General features: G+C 38.9%; 1 protein-coding gene across 5 annotated transcripts in view; it reads right to left on the bottom strand.

Annotated features, from left to right (window-relative positions):
• Positions 1-21,026, bottom strand: part of RPGR (retinitis pigmentosa GTPase regulator) — a 62,744-nt gene extending 41,718 nt beyond the window's left edge. Inside the window, exons 1-10 of one of the 5 annotated variants that reach the window (XM_078065197.1) lie at positions 20,719-21,026; positions 18,908-19,033; positions 18,118-18,210; positions 16,590-16,652; positions 14,235-14,393; positions 12,667-12,816; positions 9,297-9,455; positions 4,843-4,998; positions 1,494-1,618; positions 301-486 (exon numbers count right to left, since the gene is read on the bottom strand). In XM_078065197.1, the coding sequence (XP_077921323.1) occupies positions 301-486; positions 1,494-1,618; positions 4,843-4,998; positions 9,297-9,455; positions 12,667-12,816; positions 14,235-14,393; positions 16,590-16,652; positions 18,118-18,210; positions 18,908-19,033; positions 20,719-20,881 (1,380 nt within the window). In that variant the 5' untranslated portion in view covers positions 20,882-21,026. The remainder of the gene's footprint in view (positions 1-300; positions 487-1,493; positions 1,619-4,842; positions 4,999-9,296; positions 9,456-12,666; positions 12,817-14,234; positions 14,394-16,589; positions 16,653-18,117; positions 18,211-18,907; positions 19,034-20,718) is intronic. The other 4 variants (XM_078065198.1, XM_078065200.1, XM_078065199.1 and 1 more) reach the window with 4 other exon arrangements.
• Positions 21,027-21,239: the final 213 nt, after the last annotated feature.

The following is a 21,239-nucleotide window of genomic DNA, read 5'->3' as shown; positions in this document are numbered from 1 at the left end:
TGAGAAAATAATTCAGCATTCAAGCTGAAGTGCGAAGATAGGGCTCTAAAAGGATGCTTTGTATCTTTGCTTTGTATCCACTCTCTATTAAGTCAAGGTTATCCATGATTATTTGAATTTTCTCATTTGTGTGTTTAACAGCTTAACTCTGAATTTGCTTTAAGTTTGTAAGCCTGCACCTCTAACCATTTTATTTAGTAAATCTATCTTAAAAGACCCTTCTTTGATTTAAAAAGAAAATGCATTTTTTTCCCATTCTCTTTGCAGTGCCATGATATAGAACTGGCCCCAACTCTATACCCTCTCTCTTCGCCGCACACGTGCTGACAGAGTTCTGTTCAGTACATTTCCTGAGCTCAGATCGCTGAGGGGCAGAGAAGGTGCTGCAGGGAAGTAAGAATCATTTATTTCTCCTAACTCCATTTCTTCTGTCCCACCGAGTCGTGGAATGGCAAAAACAAGCATGTGGCACCCACCACAAGCCACCTGCAGCAAAAAACCACATATTGATTAATCAACATTGATTTCAAACACAAATGGGTTTTTAACAGTTTTCAGCTACAAAATATTTACTTAATGGTAGACTTCCTAGGTAGTCAGTGTGTCTCTCCCCTCCTCCCAGATACACACACACGAATTATAATATGTCTTCTTTAAACACTACAATTGAAAATTAGAACAAGTTTAACACACCATTTTACTTCCAATTTATCTGGCACATTATGTTCCTCCTCAAAGTTAGAAAATGTTATTTTAATCTGAGAGTAACACAAACACCTTAAAAAAAATTACCCAGAGAAGTTCTACTTGGAAAAAAGTGATCCAAGAAGAAATCAGTCTCTCGGGATAATTATGTCTCCAAACCTTTTTCTTTACATGAACACTTCTGAAGTTCAATGCTTAAAAGTCCTTAGAGCAAAATGTAAGCATGCACTATGGTGGAACAAGGAAAAATGAAACCAACGTTCAAAGGATTTTGAGAAAGAACTGATTTTCAATAAAATGCCTAAAAAACCATTGTGTAGTATTTGTAATACATAGATTTTTTTAGCAACTTTATAGTGTTCTACACGGTGGTTATAAGAATAGCATACTCTGAACATTTCTTTCATAATATTGTGAAATTATTATTATTTTAAATAAGTCTTTATTTATAGGTGATTGTCAGACACTCTGCTGGTTGCTGGAGCAGACAACCAAGCTTCCAGGCATGGCACAGTTCTGGTTCTCAAGAGACACAGGGGAACAAAGCAGGAGAGTCAAGATTAGGGTGAGAACTCAGGACGATGCTCAAAGGAGGAGAATTAGGAAAGGGACAGATTTTCTGAGTGGCATGATGTCTGACATTTGGCTTTTAGGAAATGAGTATACTGATTAGATATAGCCATGATATTCTTTCAACAAACATAAAAGTATCTATTTTCTATGAAATACTGCAAGACTCAAATATATAGGAATATGAAAATGTAAACAGGGAAATGTGATGTCCTTACCAGTTGAACTATAAACCTCAAAAAATTAGAGCACACAGTGGGAATGAACTGATTGGTAAAATTCTCCAGTCCAAGTCCTAATTTTCCATGTCGGCCATCTCCAAAAGTATACATGAGACCTATATCTAAAATGCAAAAAAAGAGATTTATAAAAGCCTTACTTGTATGCATCTATTTGTAAATAGGCAAATATATTTACTTATATTGCAATTACAATTTCCCCCTCAAATGCTGCACTGAGTTTACTCTGATCCATTGATATTTCCACACTCTCTGTGGTCCTGCATGTAACATTAGGCAACAGACACTGTGAGAATAAAATCACTAAGCCATCGGTGGTTTGTGAACTTGAAGCCCAGTCATGTGAGGCACTGTGTGGAATAGCAGCAACCCAGCATGAGCCATCTCTTCATACACACCATCTTCTCAAGGGGAAGGGGATTTTTGTATTCTGACCCCCTATGTTCCAATACAATCTATTTTTTCCCCCTCAGGTTTCTCAACCTTGGCACTCCTGACATTTGGTGCCAGATAATTCTCGGTTGTGTGGGTCTGTCTGGTGCACCGTAAGATGTCTAGCAGCATCCTTGGCTTCTGTCTACTAAATGTCCATAAAACACCCTGCCTCTGTAGCTGGGACAATCAAAAATGTATGCAGACACTGTTGTGTGTCCCTGGGTGACAAAATGGCCGCTGGTGGAAAACTACCAGCTTAGATCAATCCAACTGTCTCTTTTACTGATTCAGCTCCTGGGCTGTGGAACGCTGCTGAGGGGAGTGCCATAAACCAACCATGCTGACTAGTCCCTATAGCAATGGCGAGGGCCCCTCTATGGCCCACGATAAGTGGTCTTGCTGTTTCTCTCCAGTTAACCCTTTTGCCCACTGCCAGAGCAGCTATTCTGAACCTTCACTCCTCTTCTCAAGCCCTCCTTAACACCCTCTCTCTCAAGTGGTGGAAAGTGCCATGGAAGCAGAAGGAAAGGAAAGGGGGCCAGGATAGGGGCAGAAGAGGGGGATTTCCTTCTAGTCTGGGGATTAAGGAAGGCTTTCAAACAGACCTGAAGGATGATTAGGGTATTAGCTGCAAGAAAACACATATGAAGGCTTTGAATCAAGAGAAAACATAACACAGTCAAGAAACTGAAAGGCAACCGATGTGCCTGGAGCACAAAAGGGCCAGTGGTATGAGTTGAGTCTGAAGAGGTAGGAAGGAACCACACTACAGAGGACCCTGTTGGTTCATATTAAGAATTTCTGAACTCTATCTTAATGGCAGTAAATTGAATGAATGGTTTTAAGCCAGGAAATGATAAGATCATTTCTAAGGGAACTTCTAGTTTAAGATGGCAAAGTAATCTCATACTAAGAAAATCCAAGAGAACCGAAGGAAAAATGAGGAGAAAAAATAATATAATTCAGTAAAATTTTCAAAAATTAATACAGAGGGGCGACTAGGTGGCACAGCCAGTTAAGCTCTGACTCTTGGTTTCAGCTCAGGTTGTGATCTCAGGGTCATGAGATTAAGCCCTAAGTCGGGCTCTGTGCTCAGTGCACGGAGTATGCTTCAGATTTTTTCTCCCTCTCCTTTTGCCCCTCCTGCTTGTGTGCTTGCTCTCTCTCTCTCTCTCTCTCAATCACTCTCTTTCTCAAATAAATAAATATTAAAAAAATACAGAAAATAAATGCCCTATTAATAAGCAATAACCAGTATTTAAACCCCAAATTTAGACTCTTATTAAATTTCTTACTATTAGCTACCTATTTCCTTTCTTTACATATACTCCTTTATCATCCTTTTCCCTTCTTCCTCTTCTTTTGACCCTTGATTTTTTTTACCCAAAGTGCTTTTTAGGCTTTGTGTTTTAACTTATCTTTAGCCAGAAAAGATAAACTCTGATCCAAGCTACCTGATTGTACTTCGAACTTGAAAGCTTTTTTAAACCATGAGCCACTGGCTACATAATGGGGAACTGGTAAGAACTTACAGAATAACTCACTACACACCTCTTGTTAGTCCTGAAAGAAAAAAATTCATTACACCTGTCCCCTGACGAAGCTTTATGAGCAAAAAGCAAACAAAGTTAATGGTCAATTATTAGTGCTGTAACTTCTTTCATCAGGGGGAAAGGTAGTATGAAAGGTTAACCAAATAATCTAATTGTGTGTTAGATGATCCATAAAAAGTACATGTTTCCCATCAATGGCAATTTAGGGTTGATGAAAAACAGCAGTAAGGACAGCGAAATTGACATTAGGACCCTGCAGTAAGGGATACATATCAACAACTCTTCTGGGACTATGAATGAATAATAATTCTTTACATTCTACATAGTTCTATTTCACGCTACATTAACAAAGACATTGACACTTGAAAATGGGTAGGTAGTTCTCTCTGAAAGGCTCTTTGGGGAAGAAGGAACAGTATACGGTAGTATACATTGTATTTGCGGATTACTAGTTGCCCCAACTAGATACCATTAGATGAGCTCCATTTAGCAGTAGCTTTTTTAGAAAGAAGGAAACAAATGTAGAAATACCAGTATCTGGCTTATTGCAAAATACTGTATGATTTCTGCCTTTTTAATGCTTAATTTCATTTTTAGATAGAAACGTAGGCTAGAAATAGTGAAATTACAGGGGCTTTTGTTCCAAAGCAATTATAATTGTGGAGTATATCAATTACCTACAGGTAAGTGAGTTATTTCTAGGGGAGAATCTTTATTGGGTACATATTAGCAGCACCTAGTTTTTGAGGTTGAGAAGTAGGCCCAAAGCAGTATCTCCCTGGGTAAAGGAGAAAGTACAGAGTAAAAGGTCTAGAGGAGCCAGGTATCCACCTAGTGGCCTTCGAGGTGCGTTTCTATCACTGTGGACAAAGTAGCAGTCACTCCTGGAAACGCCTCCTAGCGGCAAAAGCTTCATAGGAATTTACTCAGCCTGTATGTAGCTGTGTCACACTGAACATGGAGAACGTTTTAAAGTTCTTTCCTGTAAGACTTTTCCCTCTGGCCTGAGCAGAGTTAAGAGTCTTCAAACTGATGCAATTTCAAAAAGATTCCAGCTTTCTGCCAAAGTATAATACTATGATATTACCTCTGACAGCACTGACTTGTTTTGAGGTTCTAAATCTTTGGATCATTTACACTGATTTGAAATTGAACTGAAATGTTAAAAAAGAGTTTACAACTTTACACTTTGGCAACTTTGGCATATTAAACAAGAACTCCCATTTTCTCAATTATTGATTCCTTTGCTTACGTTAGATACATTCGTTCCAACACAGTTTGTATTTTGTAGTAAAACATACCCCGTTCTAGAAATATGTAACAGAAATTCTCATCTGTACCTGTTATCAGAGCTGTGTGATTTTCTCCACAGGAAATAGAATTTATTTTCTGATCCTTAATATGCTCAATGACTTTGGGTACCGAAGATTCAAAACGAAAGGTACCAAGACCCAGCTGACCAAACTGTCCCAGCCCAAAGGTATACACGGCTTTCTCTGAAAGGGAATGAGCAAATACAAGAAAAAGATTGCAGGGAAGCGGACGCTGTCACCATTGTATCTAGAAAACTGTTGCATTCAAACTTTTGTGATGAAAGTTAAGTGCCTCTGAAATATCCATGTAAGAATACCTAATGCTGAGGTATACATTCTCAATGATGAAGGAGGAGAAAAATGACAAGGCACACGATTATAAAAGTTATGGCATGGGCCTGATTTTACCTTTTACATATGACCGTAAAAAGAACTGCTAAAGACATATCAGTCAGTGAACTACCTGACATGTCCCTATAATTACCACTCAGCTCTTTAAAAACAGCATCAGTTGTCATTAAGCTAATTCCTTTCATTGCCTTAAAAAAAAGAGTAGTGTTTCCTACAGAAGAACTCCTTACTTCTCAAAAATAGTTTAACAGAATAATCTATTTTGTAAAACAATTTCAGAGGAGAATTTGCATGAGAATTGAAACGCACCGTAGATATGCTTGATTCACTTACAGGTCAAGTTCCTTTACTAGGAAGCGCAACAATAATGAAAGGGGGGACAAAAGCTTTTCCTTTTTGTTAATATTTTTTGACTCCAAAGACCTCCAATAACTTAGTAAACATTAGTTCATATGTTCTCGAGAAATGGAAAAGCACAAAAACAGGATAAATGGGTGGTGACGAAAGGGTCCCTTCAGACACACAACTCTGGCTGGCCCTGAGTCAGGAAGCGTGGTTTCCTTCTCCAAAGTCCCACACATCGCCTCTCTGCGCTACAGGAGGAAGAGCAAGAGCTTTGGATTCAGGCAGGAGTCCAAACCTCCATTATTACTGGCTGTGGCCAGCACGCCAGTTACCTAAATTCTCTGATGTTATTATTCCTCTCTAATAGAGTTGCTGTGAGGCTTACATGAGAAAGCATTCAGGCAGATTTGAACACACACTAGGACATTCCGTTGTAAGAACATTTTTCTAAAAAGTAACTAATCGACTCATCTTATTTCTGACAGTGGAGGATCCTGATGAACACACAACTATCTACTGTCGTATGACTTTACATTTTTCCTGTCTAATAATACTTACTTCATAAACAAGACAGAGAGATAATACCTCTTAAAGAAAATATGCTGTGTCAGGATACGAAGCCACACTGAGGCTATGGCAAAACATCCTTATTTTAACGTAAAAAGTACCATCTCTTAGTTTAATTAATAATCGCATGGCATGTCACCAGTTCTGAATGTTGGGTTAGCAGTAGAGTGCTGGGTAAATGAAGACATCTGTCCATCTCTAGCTGGCTGCTGATCACTCTAGGTTACGTGGGCTGAGATAGCCTGTGAAGTGAGGCCATTCAGGCAGCCGGAGTCAAGTGCCAGAAGTTTTGCTCCTTACCCTATCAGGTTCGCTTTCAGGTACTTGACAGTTTCTACTTTTTTTTTTTTTTTTTTTTTTTTACCTAAGGACATTACATATAACAACTCATCCAATTGTTGGTCTTATCATCTTTGTAACATTTAACAATGTAATTTGATGTTGACAAATGATACTCTATTAGGAAAACAGGTTTTAGTAGGTGGCTTCATATGAATATTATTCTGATTTCTCAGAATACATTTGATTTCATGACTAGTAACTTGTTGCCCTGTAGAGATCCTGAGTTTGTCCAAATATAATCTAGAGAAGTTAAGATAAGTTCTTATTTTCCCTTGGGATCCAGACTTCATTGTGGACCCCATCTTATAACTTTCTTAGCTTTTGCTAATGCTGGCGATGACATTTCAGATTACGTATATCACTCTGCTTCACTTAGTGTATCCCAAGTTCCAAGCTGACACTTTCTCAGCAGTCCACTGTTTTCCCGATTCAAAGTAGAAACTAATCATACCATCGCCACAACCAATAGTTTTATTTTCTAACCTCTTACGGTCATTGGCAATAAATTCATTGGCAATAAACTAATTTAAATTATCTTTAAAGTAGTTTAATGAATGGTACCCAAACAGATTTTGAGATCAGAGTTATAGACAAAAGGAAAAACAATGCTAGGGAGGGCCCCCATAGAATCATCTAATCCAAGCCCTTTCCTTTGGTGAAGGGAATGGTCTAGAACAGATGGTTAGCTATTCTTTCCTTTAAGGTCTTCAAAGTATTCTATAACTCTTAGGTATTCAATTTAGTACTTAGTCAAACTGATAATCAATATGTGCTTCAGGTCTGTTTCTTCATCAGTTAGGACTATTTCTGTCTACACTGTACTCCGGAACACAGGTTTCTCACCAGGGCTGGCGCATAATAAAGCTTGCACAGGTCCATGGAGAAATGTGAAAAATAGACAAAGCAGTAAATTTTCCATACAGATAAGTGAATATAATTTAAGAGGGTGTCTTTTACAATAAAATTGAGAGTTTTTTAATTTTTGTTTTGAAATGCCCCCTTATTTATGATACAATGGTGAAAAGGTTGCATTTTTTCTGCAATGCCGTATTTAAGCAAATGCAGATCAGAAGATCGCAACCATCTGTTGGTCTTCATATTCTTGTCACAAAATTAAAAACTTAAAATACAAAAACTTTACTGGTATGTGAGATCCCAAAGTCTACAAAAATCTAGAGAGAATAATTTCTGGCAACATAGTTTTTAACCTCAAAATTAAGTCCACAGAAAGCTAAATGTCTATAATATTTCAAGAAAATATCATACTTCAGGGCATTTTTAAATTTTAAGTATAATTAAAAGTATCATGGATTATCTGGGTGCTCATCTTATGTAATGATATTTTATAACATATAGTTGAATGATGTTATTTTTACATTATCAACATTTGTGTGCTTTAGAGTAACCTTCAATCACCTAATAAATTCTATAATGTTTGTTTAAACTAGAGAAATTACAGAACACATACGGAATAAGTTGAATTTCTGCCTACAGAATACATTTTCAGATAATTTATAGATTAATTTCTAAGTTTAAAATTCCTAAAATAAATCTTCTTAAAAATATATGGAAATCCATTTTGTTAGAAAAATCAAAGAAATCTTAAACCTCAGAATTATTTCCAAATATAGAATGGAGGCCTTGAAAAAAAATCATTTCTAACTTGGAAACAGATTCCATCTGGGAATTGTAATTCTGGGAAACCACCACTTAACAAGCATGACTTGGACTAGAGCAAAAAGTCAAGGAAAAGCAGTATGAGAGGAAAATCTAAAGATAAAATATCGCTCAATCACCTTGCAACAGTAAGCATATCATCTGAGAATTGGATATTATTCAAAATTTGCCTACAACACTGCTAACTTTGGGCTACTGAAGATTAAGTGGTGACTTCAGAAACTGTTAATTTCTTTTTGACCAAAAAAATACAATAGTTCACTAGCTGTATTACCTGTATGCCACTCAAATAAATCTAATGTTGAACAAATTTGGAGGCAGCAATTTAGTAAGCATATTATCAAGGAGTATGTATATTTTACCATATTGACTGGAATCCTGAAAAATGACATGTCATACCAAATATAAATTTCAGAAGCCAAAATTGACATTGCTATTAAGGTTCTAACTTTCTTTAAATATCTGTAATTTAAAATCTTAACACTTTTTGTTGAATTACTATAATAGAACATAAAAAAATCACAAAGAAATTACCAAGTTTTACGTTGTGAATATCACAAAGAAAAGAATTATCAAAGGACATACAGAAAACAGCATGAACAGGGAAAAGAAGGTATTTCAGGAAAAGTGATATCAATTTTAGATAAATATAGAATACACACACACGCGCGCACGCAAGGCAGTTTGTCCTTGAAAACAAGCTAAAAACAATGTTATCTGCTGCCATTAAAGGTGTTAAGATCATGAAAATGTCCATAATGTTAGCAAAAACAATTCCACAAGATTCATTTTTTTCTACTTACAATTTTCTTCCATAGGCCAAAGATGTGTATTAACTATGGAAATCAAAGATGGGGATCTTAATGAAAAAAGATGTGAGGCCATCTTGTATGAGGTATCTAATAAAGTCAAGCTCACAGAAGCACAGACTAGGGTGGTGGCTGCCAGGGGCTGAGAGGGGGAAAGGGCTGCAGCTAATCAATGGGTATAAAGTTTCAGCTATGCAAGGTAAGGTCTAGAGATCTGCTGTACAACACTGTGCCTGTAGATAACAATACTGTATTATAGACTTAAAAATCTGTGAAGAGAGTGGATCAGATGCTGTGTTTTTATCACAATAGAAGAAAATGAGTGTAATTTTTTTTTTATTATTAGCCACCCCAGAAAGCAGGGAACAGAGCAGCAGGATCCACACATACCTGTGAGAACCACGGTGTGCCCTCCACCACAAGCTACTTGGACCACCTTCTCGGGAATTCCAGGCACCGGCTGGGGCATTTTGTGATTGACCAGCAGCTGATTGGGAAGACCTAACTTCCCACACTCCGGTTCTCCAAATGTGTACAGTTCTCCCTCTGCTATTGAAGGAAAAGAACAATGATCAAGGATGACATAATTATGGACAAAATACTAGTCTTTGGGGTACACATTCTCATGTTCAATAAAAAATTTAGAAAATGACAACTTGATCAATTTACCCTTTCTTGAGATATTTTTACTGTATGGTAAGGAAATAAAGCTAAGATTTTCTTTTCTCCTTGATTATGCTAATCCAAAATCTTTATGAATTCATGACCATCGCTACTAATGAACTAGAAAACGATTTTAGCTGTTTCACATAGAGACCATCTTATTTCTTCTACTTCCTTTTATAGTAAAGCAAAATGACTAGACATTAAGCCCCCATTAGGACATGGATTTTGTCTTGTTCACTTTGGTATTCCAAGAACCTAGCAGTGTCTGGTATATGAAATACTCAGTGAATACTTGTTAAATGAATAATTGCTTTTGTGAAACTTGTTTTAGAAAATGCATTTGTGTGTGAAGGAAATATGTTGAGTGAGCCTTAAGATAGCAGATTTTGCTCAGTTAGATGGCACTTCCTCCGGAAAGATTCTCTTATCAAGGAACTCGTGACATTTAATCACTGTCTTGTCCATACTAACACTACTAAAAAAAATCATTTCTAACTTGGAAACAGATTCCATCTGGGAATTGTAGGAGCCAGAAAGTTGTCAATAAGTTGGTAGGTGATTTTTTATGTTCTTATCACACTATGACTATGAGCTTCTCGAAAGCAGGAACTTTTTAGAATTCATTTCTATGAACTGAACTGAGTTCTATAAGGCAGGAGTTTAAACACCTTTGTAGATACATAACCTGATCTGACACAAAACATAGCACCATTCATGTGAGGAGAGAGGTAACACAGTATACCTGGTTGTTTATTATCTGCATGTCTCCAAGAGAACCATGATTGACCACTGACCAACCCCTGGGAACGCGGCCCTTGGAGTGTTCTTTATGTTAGTGACTGATGATTTTGTTTGGTAACCTGAACAACAAATTATGACAGCTTGGGTTCTCAGGGTTGCTTTGAACAACCATCAACATTGATAATGTACACTTGGTTTCACTGTTGAGGGACTGGAGTTTCAGTTGCTGTGACTAGTTGCTAGCAGGATATGCCTACACAATCAGCACCCCCACATAAAAGCCAAAGATCCTGAGAATAGAGTGGGCCTCTTGGCAGGGACATTACACACACATCCCTGTAGTTCCAAGCACGTCCTGTGCAGCAAAGAGTAAGGACTAGGAAGTGTATGCTAGACTTCTCTGGAGGACACATATCTCCTTCCAGCTGTGTTTGCTCTGTATCCTTTGCTGTAATAAATCTTTGCCATTGAGTATAACTCTCAAGCTATTGAAGCTTGAGAGTCCTTCTAGCAAAACAGAACTTGGGGAAGTTGTGGGACATCCAACACACATAGCATGCACCACTTAAAACTTGGTTAAATACTACAAACCCAGCTCTACTGATTTTCTGGATTGATCTGCACAGAAAATGAAATTTTCTGAACCACAGTTTTCTATAAAGTATTTAGCAAACACTAGCACAGAAGTGCTCTGTCGGCTCCCTTCCTCTTTTTCCCATGCCTCTTACATGAAAGGAGTTACTAAGTCCAGATGAGTTTCTTTCCACTTTTGTCTATAAATTCCTGCTGCTCCTCACACCTTAACATGGGTGAACTGTATGGTATGTGAGCTACATGTCAATAAAGCTGGTTTTGTGTGTGTATGTTCTTTGACTTTCTTTTTTTAATTTTTAAAATGTTAATTCGTTAGTTGAGTGTTAATATTAGTTTCAGGTGTACCATATAGTGATTCAACGCTTCCATACAACACCTGGTGCTCATCACAGTGCACTCCTTAATCCCCTTCACCTGTTTCACCCATCCCTCCTTCCCCCCCAACCATCAGATTGTTCTCTATAGTTAAGAGTCTGTTTCTTAATTTGTCTGTTTTTCCCTTTGCTCATTTGTCTTGTTTCTTAAAGTCCACCCAACAAAGCTGTTTTTTTTAAATAAAAGGCATAAATATAAACAAAATAAAAAAGCTCAATGCAATGCCTGTTGGCTACAATGAGCAATTCCTTGTTTTCCTACTGGCTAGAGTTTAGTCATAAAACTGAATTTGGCAGTTTTATTAAAATCTAAAGAGAAGACAATGCTTTTGCTTGGACTTTTATTTGTTTTTCCATCTGTGTTTTTTGTTTGTTTCTTTGTCTCATAAACAAAGTGAGCACAGACTACACCAACCCCGGGAGCCAGAAAGTTGCCAATAAGTTGGTAGGTAGCATTGCCCCAAGGAACACAATGAATTGTTCATTCACTTACTCCCTCATTTGACGATATTTATTATTAGTTTGTTCAAGATACAAGCTGATATAGTGGCAACCAATGCCAGCTGAGTCGGGAGTTTGCCCTCTCTTGGTACCATGGTGCTACCAATTCACTGGGAAATCTGAGCGCCACTGGAATGGGTCAATCAGCACTTTCTAAACCTGAATATGAGGTGCATAGAATGTAAAACAAAGATTTAGAGACATCTAAGAGGGGCCACAAAACTACTCCCTCTAGGTGTTTTTGCTGTTAGAAAAACCACCAATAAGATGGAATGATCATACTTCTATCACTCCCTGTGTAGATACAGACTATAACATTTCAAATATTTAACTAAGGCAGAAAAGGTTGCCAGGGAGCCCCAGAAAGGGAGAGACTGGGGATGCTAAAGAAAGTTCCAGCAAAGGAAATCCTATCTCATACTGAGCAATCTTCCTTTTCCATCTACTCTACATCCCTGCTCTCACAGTGAAAGTCTACGACTCCCTTACTGAAACAATAAAAGCTAATTAGCAAGACAAGAGTAGAGTAGGTCTAAGTACAGAGGCAAGTGCACCCAAGGGAAAGTGGCCCATAGATCTCATTTCCAATGCCAAGGAATCCAAGAAGTTTGAGAACCAAAGTTTAGAAGTCTCTGACATACATTTTGCTTTTCTAATATTTTCTAATATTCACTAAAAAGGTTAACATCTCAGAGTGAGTTTTGAATTATAAACTGTCATTACTAAAATGGAGAGACATTGTGACCCAAAACGGACCACAATTACTTCATTACATAGACTGCCATGGCATTATTTCTACAGAACTGTAGAATGTTAGATTTTATCATTAACTGAGTAAACACTTAGAAATACGAGGTAACATGATGAATCCAAAATGTTCTTACTTGTTACAAAAGCTGAATGGTAATATCCACAAGAGATCCAGGAGATAGGTTTCCCAACAGTCACTTGTTGAGGGACACACACATTAGTTATATTTTTTAAACCAATTTGCCCTTCAGAATTGTCACCCCACATAAAAAGCTCTCCATCCTCTATAAAGAAAACACAAGGAGGAAAAAAAGGTTTTAAGAGGTAGCAAGGCTATCGAGTTATTATATTTCCAACACAGCATTTATTCTTTAATTTAGAAAAACTACGTGTCTTGAGAGAAAAGTGCTACTAAGACATTCACACCAGCTAGCCGCATAAGAGTTCAATTTCTCCTATGAAGGGCTTCTATGATGATAAAGGACAGAGGATAACATGATGCTAATCGTGTCCATATTTTTATCTCAACTTAACCTTTTCTTAGTCTATTGTCTCTGAACAGCTAATGTTTCTTCTTTTCAAGCAGTCAGCCTGCAACTGAACTGAACGACAGCATGAGCCACACTGGACATTTCCTGGGCAAGTCCCAGGTCAAAAGGGCCTGGAGGACCTTGCTCTTGAGAACACTATAAAAATGAAGTTTTAAAGAAAGACAAAAAAAAGAAATGCATTTCACTTTTTTTTTTTTTTTTTTACAATTTATACTTGAAAACACATACCATAACTTCAGAGATTAAGGAGATATCTGAGCACATAGAGCATCTCCCAAATGCATTAGCGTGTATTCTTTCTGATTAGCGTTTCAATGGAAGAAAAAGTGAAGCTAGGCAAAATACTTTAGAAATTATCAAGACTTACGTCCTTTAATTTAAAATTTTCAAATCTTTGAAGTGGTTTAATAATAAGGCAAATCAAAGGAAAACTGAAAAGAGGAACCACAAGGACACCGAGAGGCTAAGTGGACGGCGGACGGTACTGCGGGCACGACGCTGCAGATGTGACTCCAGCCCTCCCGGCAGCCGGAGCAGCGCCATGGGCCACACAGCTCCCCCACTGGAGCGGAGAAGCCCACAGCAACTTCTTCACAGACACCGCGTGTATCCTGGCTCCCATTTTAAAGACACTTCTCATATGGGCTTTGAGAGGGAGGGCAGAGAGATGCGATGACCAATACAGACCGTATTTTATATTATTTTTTAAAGTTTATTTATTTAAGTAATCTCTATACCCAAGGTGGGGCTCGAACTCACAACCCTCCAAGATCAAGAGTCACGTGCTCTTCCGACTGAGCCTGCCAGGTGCCGCCAGACCATATTCTGATAACACATATCTAATAGATTTCTATGTTTCTGATAGCAACCTTATAACGGCTGCAAATATAACGTTCAGAACACACAGTGACGATTTAGTATCTACAGGAGTAGATGGCGGCATGGCAGCTACGTGTGCGTTTACATCTCACTCTAAATAAGCACAAAACTGGACTCTATGTCATGATTCAAAGGTCAATTTTTATGTCTTCATAAACACATAGTTAATGAAAGAAAACGAAACAGCAATGCTGGGGTCAGATGACTCAGTTGGTATATCCTGGTCTAAAGGAAAGGGATGGTTCCCAGCCTGAAGTGGAACAAAGTCTCACCAGTTAGTGCAGCTGAAGTATTGGATCCAGCAGAGAGCTGCTTAATCTTACGCTGGGAAGTAAAAAAACTAATTAGATGAAAAGAGTTTCTCTCGTCAGTGTCACCAAGTCCCAGCTGTCCTTCATTATTTCCTCCAGCTGCGTATACTTTGCCTCCTTCTGCACATGGAAAAGGAAAGAAACATCAATATACTACAGTCACCATCTTTACGAGACAGGCCAGGTACCAGGTATTTCCCCTGTTAACAGTGAAGAAAGCTGAAAGCTGACATTATCCTACCATTTATTATCCTACCATTTGGTGAACAACTTTAATTTGGTATCAAAAATCAAGCAAAACAAGCAAGGTTATACATGTTTGTGAGATTTTCTAAATCGGTTTAGAGCTTAAGTAGCAACTGAAATGCACAGAATGTGTGGAATGTATTTTCTTGCTAATGCAGCACTTTATTAAATCAGAGCAAAAAGAGGAAAGTAATTTCCAAATTAGTTTATAATCCAAATCAAACTATTTTAAAAGAGATGTGGTTCATTAATTTTAACTTCCATACCCATTAAAGTTAAGATATAATATGTAACGAGTAAAATGAGGCAAATCCAAAAAGAGTATCATTAGAAACATGAAAATTCTATGTGTATTTTAATTTTCTAGCTAAATAGGAAGGCAGTATAGTATTGTGTTTAGGAGAAAGGACTGGAGAGCCAGATTTCCTGGGTGCAAATGCTGGCTTGCCACTCATCAGCTGTGTGACCTAGGGCAAGCTGTACTTAACTTCTCAGTGGCTCATTTTCCTCATCTGCAAAATGGGGATAAGAATACTGCCTACTTCACAGAGTTGTTTATAAAGATCAAATTAGCTGACATTTATAAAATTCTTAGAACGGCATTTGCTTGTTGTACACACTATGTAAATGTGTGTTAATTATTAATTAAATATGAAGTGTATCATGCCCAGATAATAAAAATTGCCAGTAAGCTCAAAAGTAATGAAGATTTTTAAAAACATACCCATATTAAAAACTAGTTATATCTGTCATACAAATGCACATGAAGTTAAAGCCTCACTAAATTATAGGGGAAACTGAGGGCAAAATCAGCCTGAATCAGTAAAAATTTAAAGTTATAGTAGAAAAGATGACACCTAGCTGAGGAACCAAGACTAGCTTTCCAATGGAACATACCACAAGGCCACGTGATTTAACACTTATCACGTGAACCAGAGTTGGTGGAATACTAAAGCAGTTCAGAGCATGACATGAGTCAAAGTTGAATAGGCACAGAAAGCTCCATGGAAGAAGACTTATACTGGATCTTAAAAGATAAGAATCTGAATAAGAGAAAGATATTTTAGCAAGGAAAAAGTATGAATGAGGGGAAAGGCCTGAGGAGGAGCTGGAGGTGGTGAGAATAACCTGAACACAGAAGAGGCTATGGGAGAGAAGGAGGTAGGAAAGGCTGCTCGGTGATCAGCGCCTGGATGTCCATTTGCTCCAGCAGCATCTGTTGAAAAGACTACCCTTTCTCCACTGAATTGCCTTGGCACTTTTGCCAAACATTAGTTGGGCATATATGTGTGGGTCTACTTCTGGACTCTGTTTTGTTCTGATAATCTTTGTCTCTCTTTTTGCAAATAGCCCAGTGTCTTGATTACTGTGGCCTTAGAGGTCTTGAAATCAGTAGTGTTAGTCCTCCGATTTTGTTCTTTTCAAAACTGTTTTGGCTATTCTAGGTCCTGTGCTTTTTCATATAAACTTTAGAATCACCTTGTCAGTTTCTACACAGAGACATACACAGCCCATTTGGATGGTGATTGGAATTGTGCTCACATCAATAGCCTTTTGGGGGTGGCTTCCACTCGCCCTCAGAAAAGAGGAAAGAGCGGGCGCCTGGGTGGCTCAGTCATTAAGCGTCTGCCTTTGGCTCAGGTCATGATCCCAGGGTCCTGGGATCGAGCCCCGCATCGGGCTCCCTGCTCCGCAGGAAGCCTGCTTCTCCCACTCCCCCTGCTTGTGTTCCCTCTCTCGCTGTCTCTCTGTCAAAAAAATAAATAAAATCTTAAAAAAAAAAAAAAAAGAAAAGAGGAAAGAGCAAGATCAGGAGCAAGCAGCCCCTGAGGTGTGTGCATAGGTAAGGATGGGCTTCCCCTTAACATAATCCAAGAAAAGAAGATTTTCTGCAGCCAGTTAACATTTATCTATGTATTTTCAAAGGCAAACAAGTGTGCTAACCATTTACATTTTTAAAAATCCTAATCTTATTATTGCCAAGGTACCATTTCTATTAATTTTACAAAGCCACAGATGAGAACTCTGTCCTCAAATTGGGAAAGAAGTCATACAGATTGAATACTACACCTGTTGAAACTAGGGTGTGGTTCCGTCCACAGGCAGCAAATTTCACTTTTTCAGGTTTTAAAGCTAAAAATACAAAAAAATATGACAATTAAAAGATTTTATGGTTACAAAAATGATAAATAACACAGGTCAAATGGTAACTAAGCAGTAGAAACGAGATTTAAACCCAGGCCCGTCAGACTCCAAAGTTGATGTTCTTAACTAATAAGCCAAAAGTTTTCAGGACTAGCTGTGCATCATAATAACCAGCGGAGCTTTGAGAAAAATACAGATAGCTCAGCCCCACCCCTGGAGAATGTGAGTCAGTAGGTCTGCTATGTATTTTTCAAATCTCCACAGGTCATGAATATGTACTGAGATTTGTGGCACTGTTATGCTGCCTCCTCACCAACCTGATCTATTCCCTAATCTGCTATCACCATTGTCAAGTTCACCTTCTACCTCACACAATGAAACACTACAAGTCCAATATTCATAGGCATAACCTATGATAAAGCTCTTCACTCATTCATTTACATGTTCAAAAAAGATTTACAGAACCCCTCCTAAGTGCTTAGCATAGAGGCTGCAAAGATCACTAAGACAGAGTCCCTGGTGTCAAAGTTCACAGTCTAGACAATCCTGTTACTTCATCTATTAGATATCTGAGAATAAAGATCATGTGAATAAACCCAGGCTTTAAAAAAAAAAACCCAAACCTAGGGTTTATAGTACATTGTGCTCAATAAACACTTTTTGACCAAGTAGAATACTTTGAAAATTCCATAACATTATCTATAAATAGCATGGATATGCTAAATTACAATGACATTTTGAGCTGAAATTAAAAATTTAGCTAAGAAGATTAAGAATACTGCTCTTGGCACATCCCAAAGAATCTCCATCACCACTCAAACTTAGTTGATGTTCACAGGTAACAACCCAACAGAAGCTTTACACATAATGCTAAGAAAGCTTTCTAAAGGTATTATACATCCCATATTTTCTGGGACAGTCCTGATTTAAAATATTTTGTCCTGTTCTTGTAAGGACACTAGTACTAATTAACCCCTAGTCCCGATGTCTCATTCAGTACATCTACTCACTATATGCAGCAGGGTAAAGTATAATTCATAAAACCAACAACTACATAGAACCATGATGTCCACAACTCTAACAAATGAGACAAAGCTCAAAATTCTTATATATTGTATTGGTTGTTCTTTGTATATACAATAACAGTAATATTTAAGCAGGTTAACAAACAGGCAAAATAAAAGGATATTCAAGTGCAATACTGAAGAATCATTATTTCCTTTGTGTTCTTCGGGTTTAAAAAGCAATGTGATTTTTAGACCCTAATATATAAAAGTAGTTCTGATTATCATATAAAAAATAAAGTTAAACACCAATAATAGGTAAATAATGGAAACTAAAGAACTAAAGGCTTTATTATTCCTAATATGATATTAAAGAACATCACAATCAATATAAAAGTACTTTATGTAGTGTAAGTATTTAAAGCAATAAAGAAGAAAAGACCCCAAACCTTTGACACATGTTGGCTTGTTAACAGTTGACTTTGATCCTAATCCTAACTGGCCCCAGTTGTTACTGCCAAACATGTAAAGTTTATTATTTCCTGGTGGGAAGGAAAAAGACATAAGAAACTGAAGCATTTTCAACATAAAGTCATGTGAGATGAAGTCATCACAAAGCAATAAAAAAGCTACACTTAAAAGTTGTATTGCTTTTCCGTGTTGAAACAGGTTACAAGGTTACAAACAGGTTAAAATGAATTGTTTTAACTGTCCATCTAAGGGTTACCAGATTCTGTTAGGTGTAAAAAAGTTTCTAAGAGGGGCGCCTGGGTGGCTCAGTCGTTAAGCGTCTGCCTTCGGCACAAGTCATGATCCCAGGGTCCTGGGATCAAGCCCCACATCGGGCTCTCTGCTCCGCAGGAAGCCTGCTTCTCCCTCTCCCACTCCCCCTGCTTGTGTTCCCTCTCTCGCTGTGTTTCTCTCCGTCAAATAAATAAAATCTTTTAAAAAAAAGTTTCTAAGATTATGCAGTAATCACTTTTGATCATATAGATATATTAAAATAAATTTATTCCAAGAAAGTAGTGTGTATACAAAATCATATTTAAATATACCAAGGGGATTCAAAATTTAAAACACTCTCTTGATGAATCAAATTGTCAAGAATTCTCTGATAAAAGAAAGAAAAAACATTATTCTGGTAAAGGAAATATATTCAACATGTTTGAAACGCAGCACATCTATAATATTTAGGGTTCTCTAAGGATTACCATCCTCACTTAGGATTTCAATACTAACCTGTAACAATAGCAGTATGTTCATCTCCACATGAAAGAAATGTAGGTATATCATTTTTAAACCAAAATTTGCTGGGAATATTTTCAGCAAATTTAGTTTTTCCAAATGTAAACACAGCACCCGAATCTGCAAATATACGACAGTATATTTTAGAACTTTCACTATGTTGTCTGTTACTATTTTTTTCAGTAACTCATCTATACAGATTCCTTGTCTTGTGGCAGCTTTGCTTCCACTCTAGCACTGTTTACATCCTCCTTCTACCTTCAGTCTCACTCCTCAGACTTTATTCTGGTTTTATTTATGAAATCTACTAAATATGTATTATTTACTGGTGGAAAGTAAAAAAAGGAAGGCAGTTCTCAACGCGTTACTAAAAGTCCTGCTGTGCCCAGGTGGACCATCTGCTCCCTGGAATGAGCTGACTGATAAAATCCGTGCCCCATTAACACTGGTTAACACCTCATGGTCTAGCCCGATTGAAGGCTTTTCTCCACACATGGGAACAGGACAGTATTGTTTCATCATTAGCATCATGTCGATATAGGATGTTGAGATTTAACATTCTTAAATTAAGTCATTAAATACTACCTGATCTGAGTAGTATTCACAGACTATTTTGGTCCAGTACCATTTTAGAGAGAGACCAAAAATCCCTACCAGTTTTCAATAACCATTTAAACACACACACAAGGCCAGATCCAGCTTTTGAGGAAATCTCAAGGAGAATAATCACACATAGGGAACATAAGTATTAATAATAAATGATAATGCACAAGGGACTAGCCACTGTGAAAAACCCTTTGAGAACAATTGTGAGGCGTGTCAATTCAAACTGATAATTGAAATTGAAGAGGCCAGGTTCTAGAACACACTCTGGGTTTTTCTAGAATGAATAATTTTGTTTTGTTCTATTCTGGCTTCCCAGATAGCCTGCCCTGATACCTTCACCCCCAGCCAGGGTTTGGTGGCTCTGCTCTGTCACCTGGTATCTATTGTGAAATGGTACTGTCATTTTGTTTACTTTCTAGTACCTCTTACTAGCCTGTGAACTCCAGGAGGTCAGGAATCTAATCATGTTAGAGCCAAGAGCATGGCAGAAAACGCTAAATATATATGTACACACACACACTTGATTCTGCTGTAATCCAGTGTTTTTTTTCAAACTGTTGGTCTCGACCCATTAGTGGGTCAGAAAATCAATTTAGTGGGTCACGATTATCATTTTTAAAGGAATGTACTATAAAAAAGATCTGAGCATACCAAGTGGTTAGAGTAAGCACCACTTCATGAAACGTCTACGTCTGTTACACTATACGTGTGGTACGGCGTCACAATGTCAATTGTACTTCTGGAGCTCAGAGAAAAAGTCTCAAAGAGCACTCGTAATGGCTCCCTCTGCACCCCCTTTCTCTAAGTTGTTTCCCCCCTTCCTCTTTTACCCCACGCCCTCTAGTCACCCACTCTTTACTGCATTCAATACATAACTGGGTCCTGGGGACCTCGAGGGAGGTACTTTGGGGAAGTTTATAGGGAGGTAAAAACTGCCCCCGCGTTCGAGAAACTCATCGAAAGCTTATTTTAAAAGAAAGAGAAGAAAACACAAGCACCCCCTTCCCCGTGTTTCCCCCCGCCTTCCTTTCCGCTCCTCTCCAGCTTTCGCGGAGGCGAGGCCCGAGCTCCAGACCCAGTCCGGCGGCCGCCGCCCGGGCCTTTCCCCCGACGGGGCGGCCCGGAGGCGGGACCTGGCCGCCCGCCCGCCCGCGGACCCTCCCTCCCGGCCCGCCGCCCCCCCCGCGGACGCGACTCACCGGGCACCACCTCCTCGGGTTCCCCCATGCTGAGGGCGGTGCGGGGAGCCTGCGCCTGAACCGGAAAGGTGGCAAAGGCGATTCGGTGGGGCCTATGGCAGCACCTCAGTCCCGACGCGGGCCGCGGAAGCCCCCCGGGCCCCCATAGCGACACCCCGGACATCGGCTACTACCGCGTCCCCGGAAGTCAACAAACAGCCGCTAGGGGCAACGGAGGCGGAACGTTAGGGCGCGAGGCGGGGCCGGCGCCGGGGGAGGGGAGCGGAGGGCCGGGCGGCCGGCACGGCGCAGGCGCAGGCGCAGACGCAGCGGGCGGGGCGGTAGAGGCCGCGCGCCCTCTGGTGGCCGGGAGGGGAGGGGCGGCCACGCCGCGCAGGGATGCTTCTGAGCCCGCACGCTGATGTTGGCGGTTTATCTAGGCCCCGCAGGGACCCCGTAAGCATATTGACAAACGTCACAAATATCACATGCTCTGTCACTCAGGCTGTGTGGCGCAGGCAAACGTCGGCACATAACTGTAA

Source organism: Halichoerus grypus, chromosome X (genome assembly GCF_964656455.1).
Source record: "Halichoerus grypus chromosome X, mHalGry1.hap1.1, whole genome shotgun sequence".
Classification (NCBI taxonomy): domain Eukaryota; kingdom Metazoa; phylum Chordata; class Mammalia; order Carnivora; family Phocidae; genus Halichoerus; species Halichoerus grypus.
The sequence above is the reverse complement of the archived record's forward strand: the minus strand, read 5'-3'. Positions and strand labels throughout refer to the sequence as shown.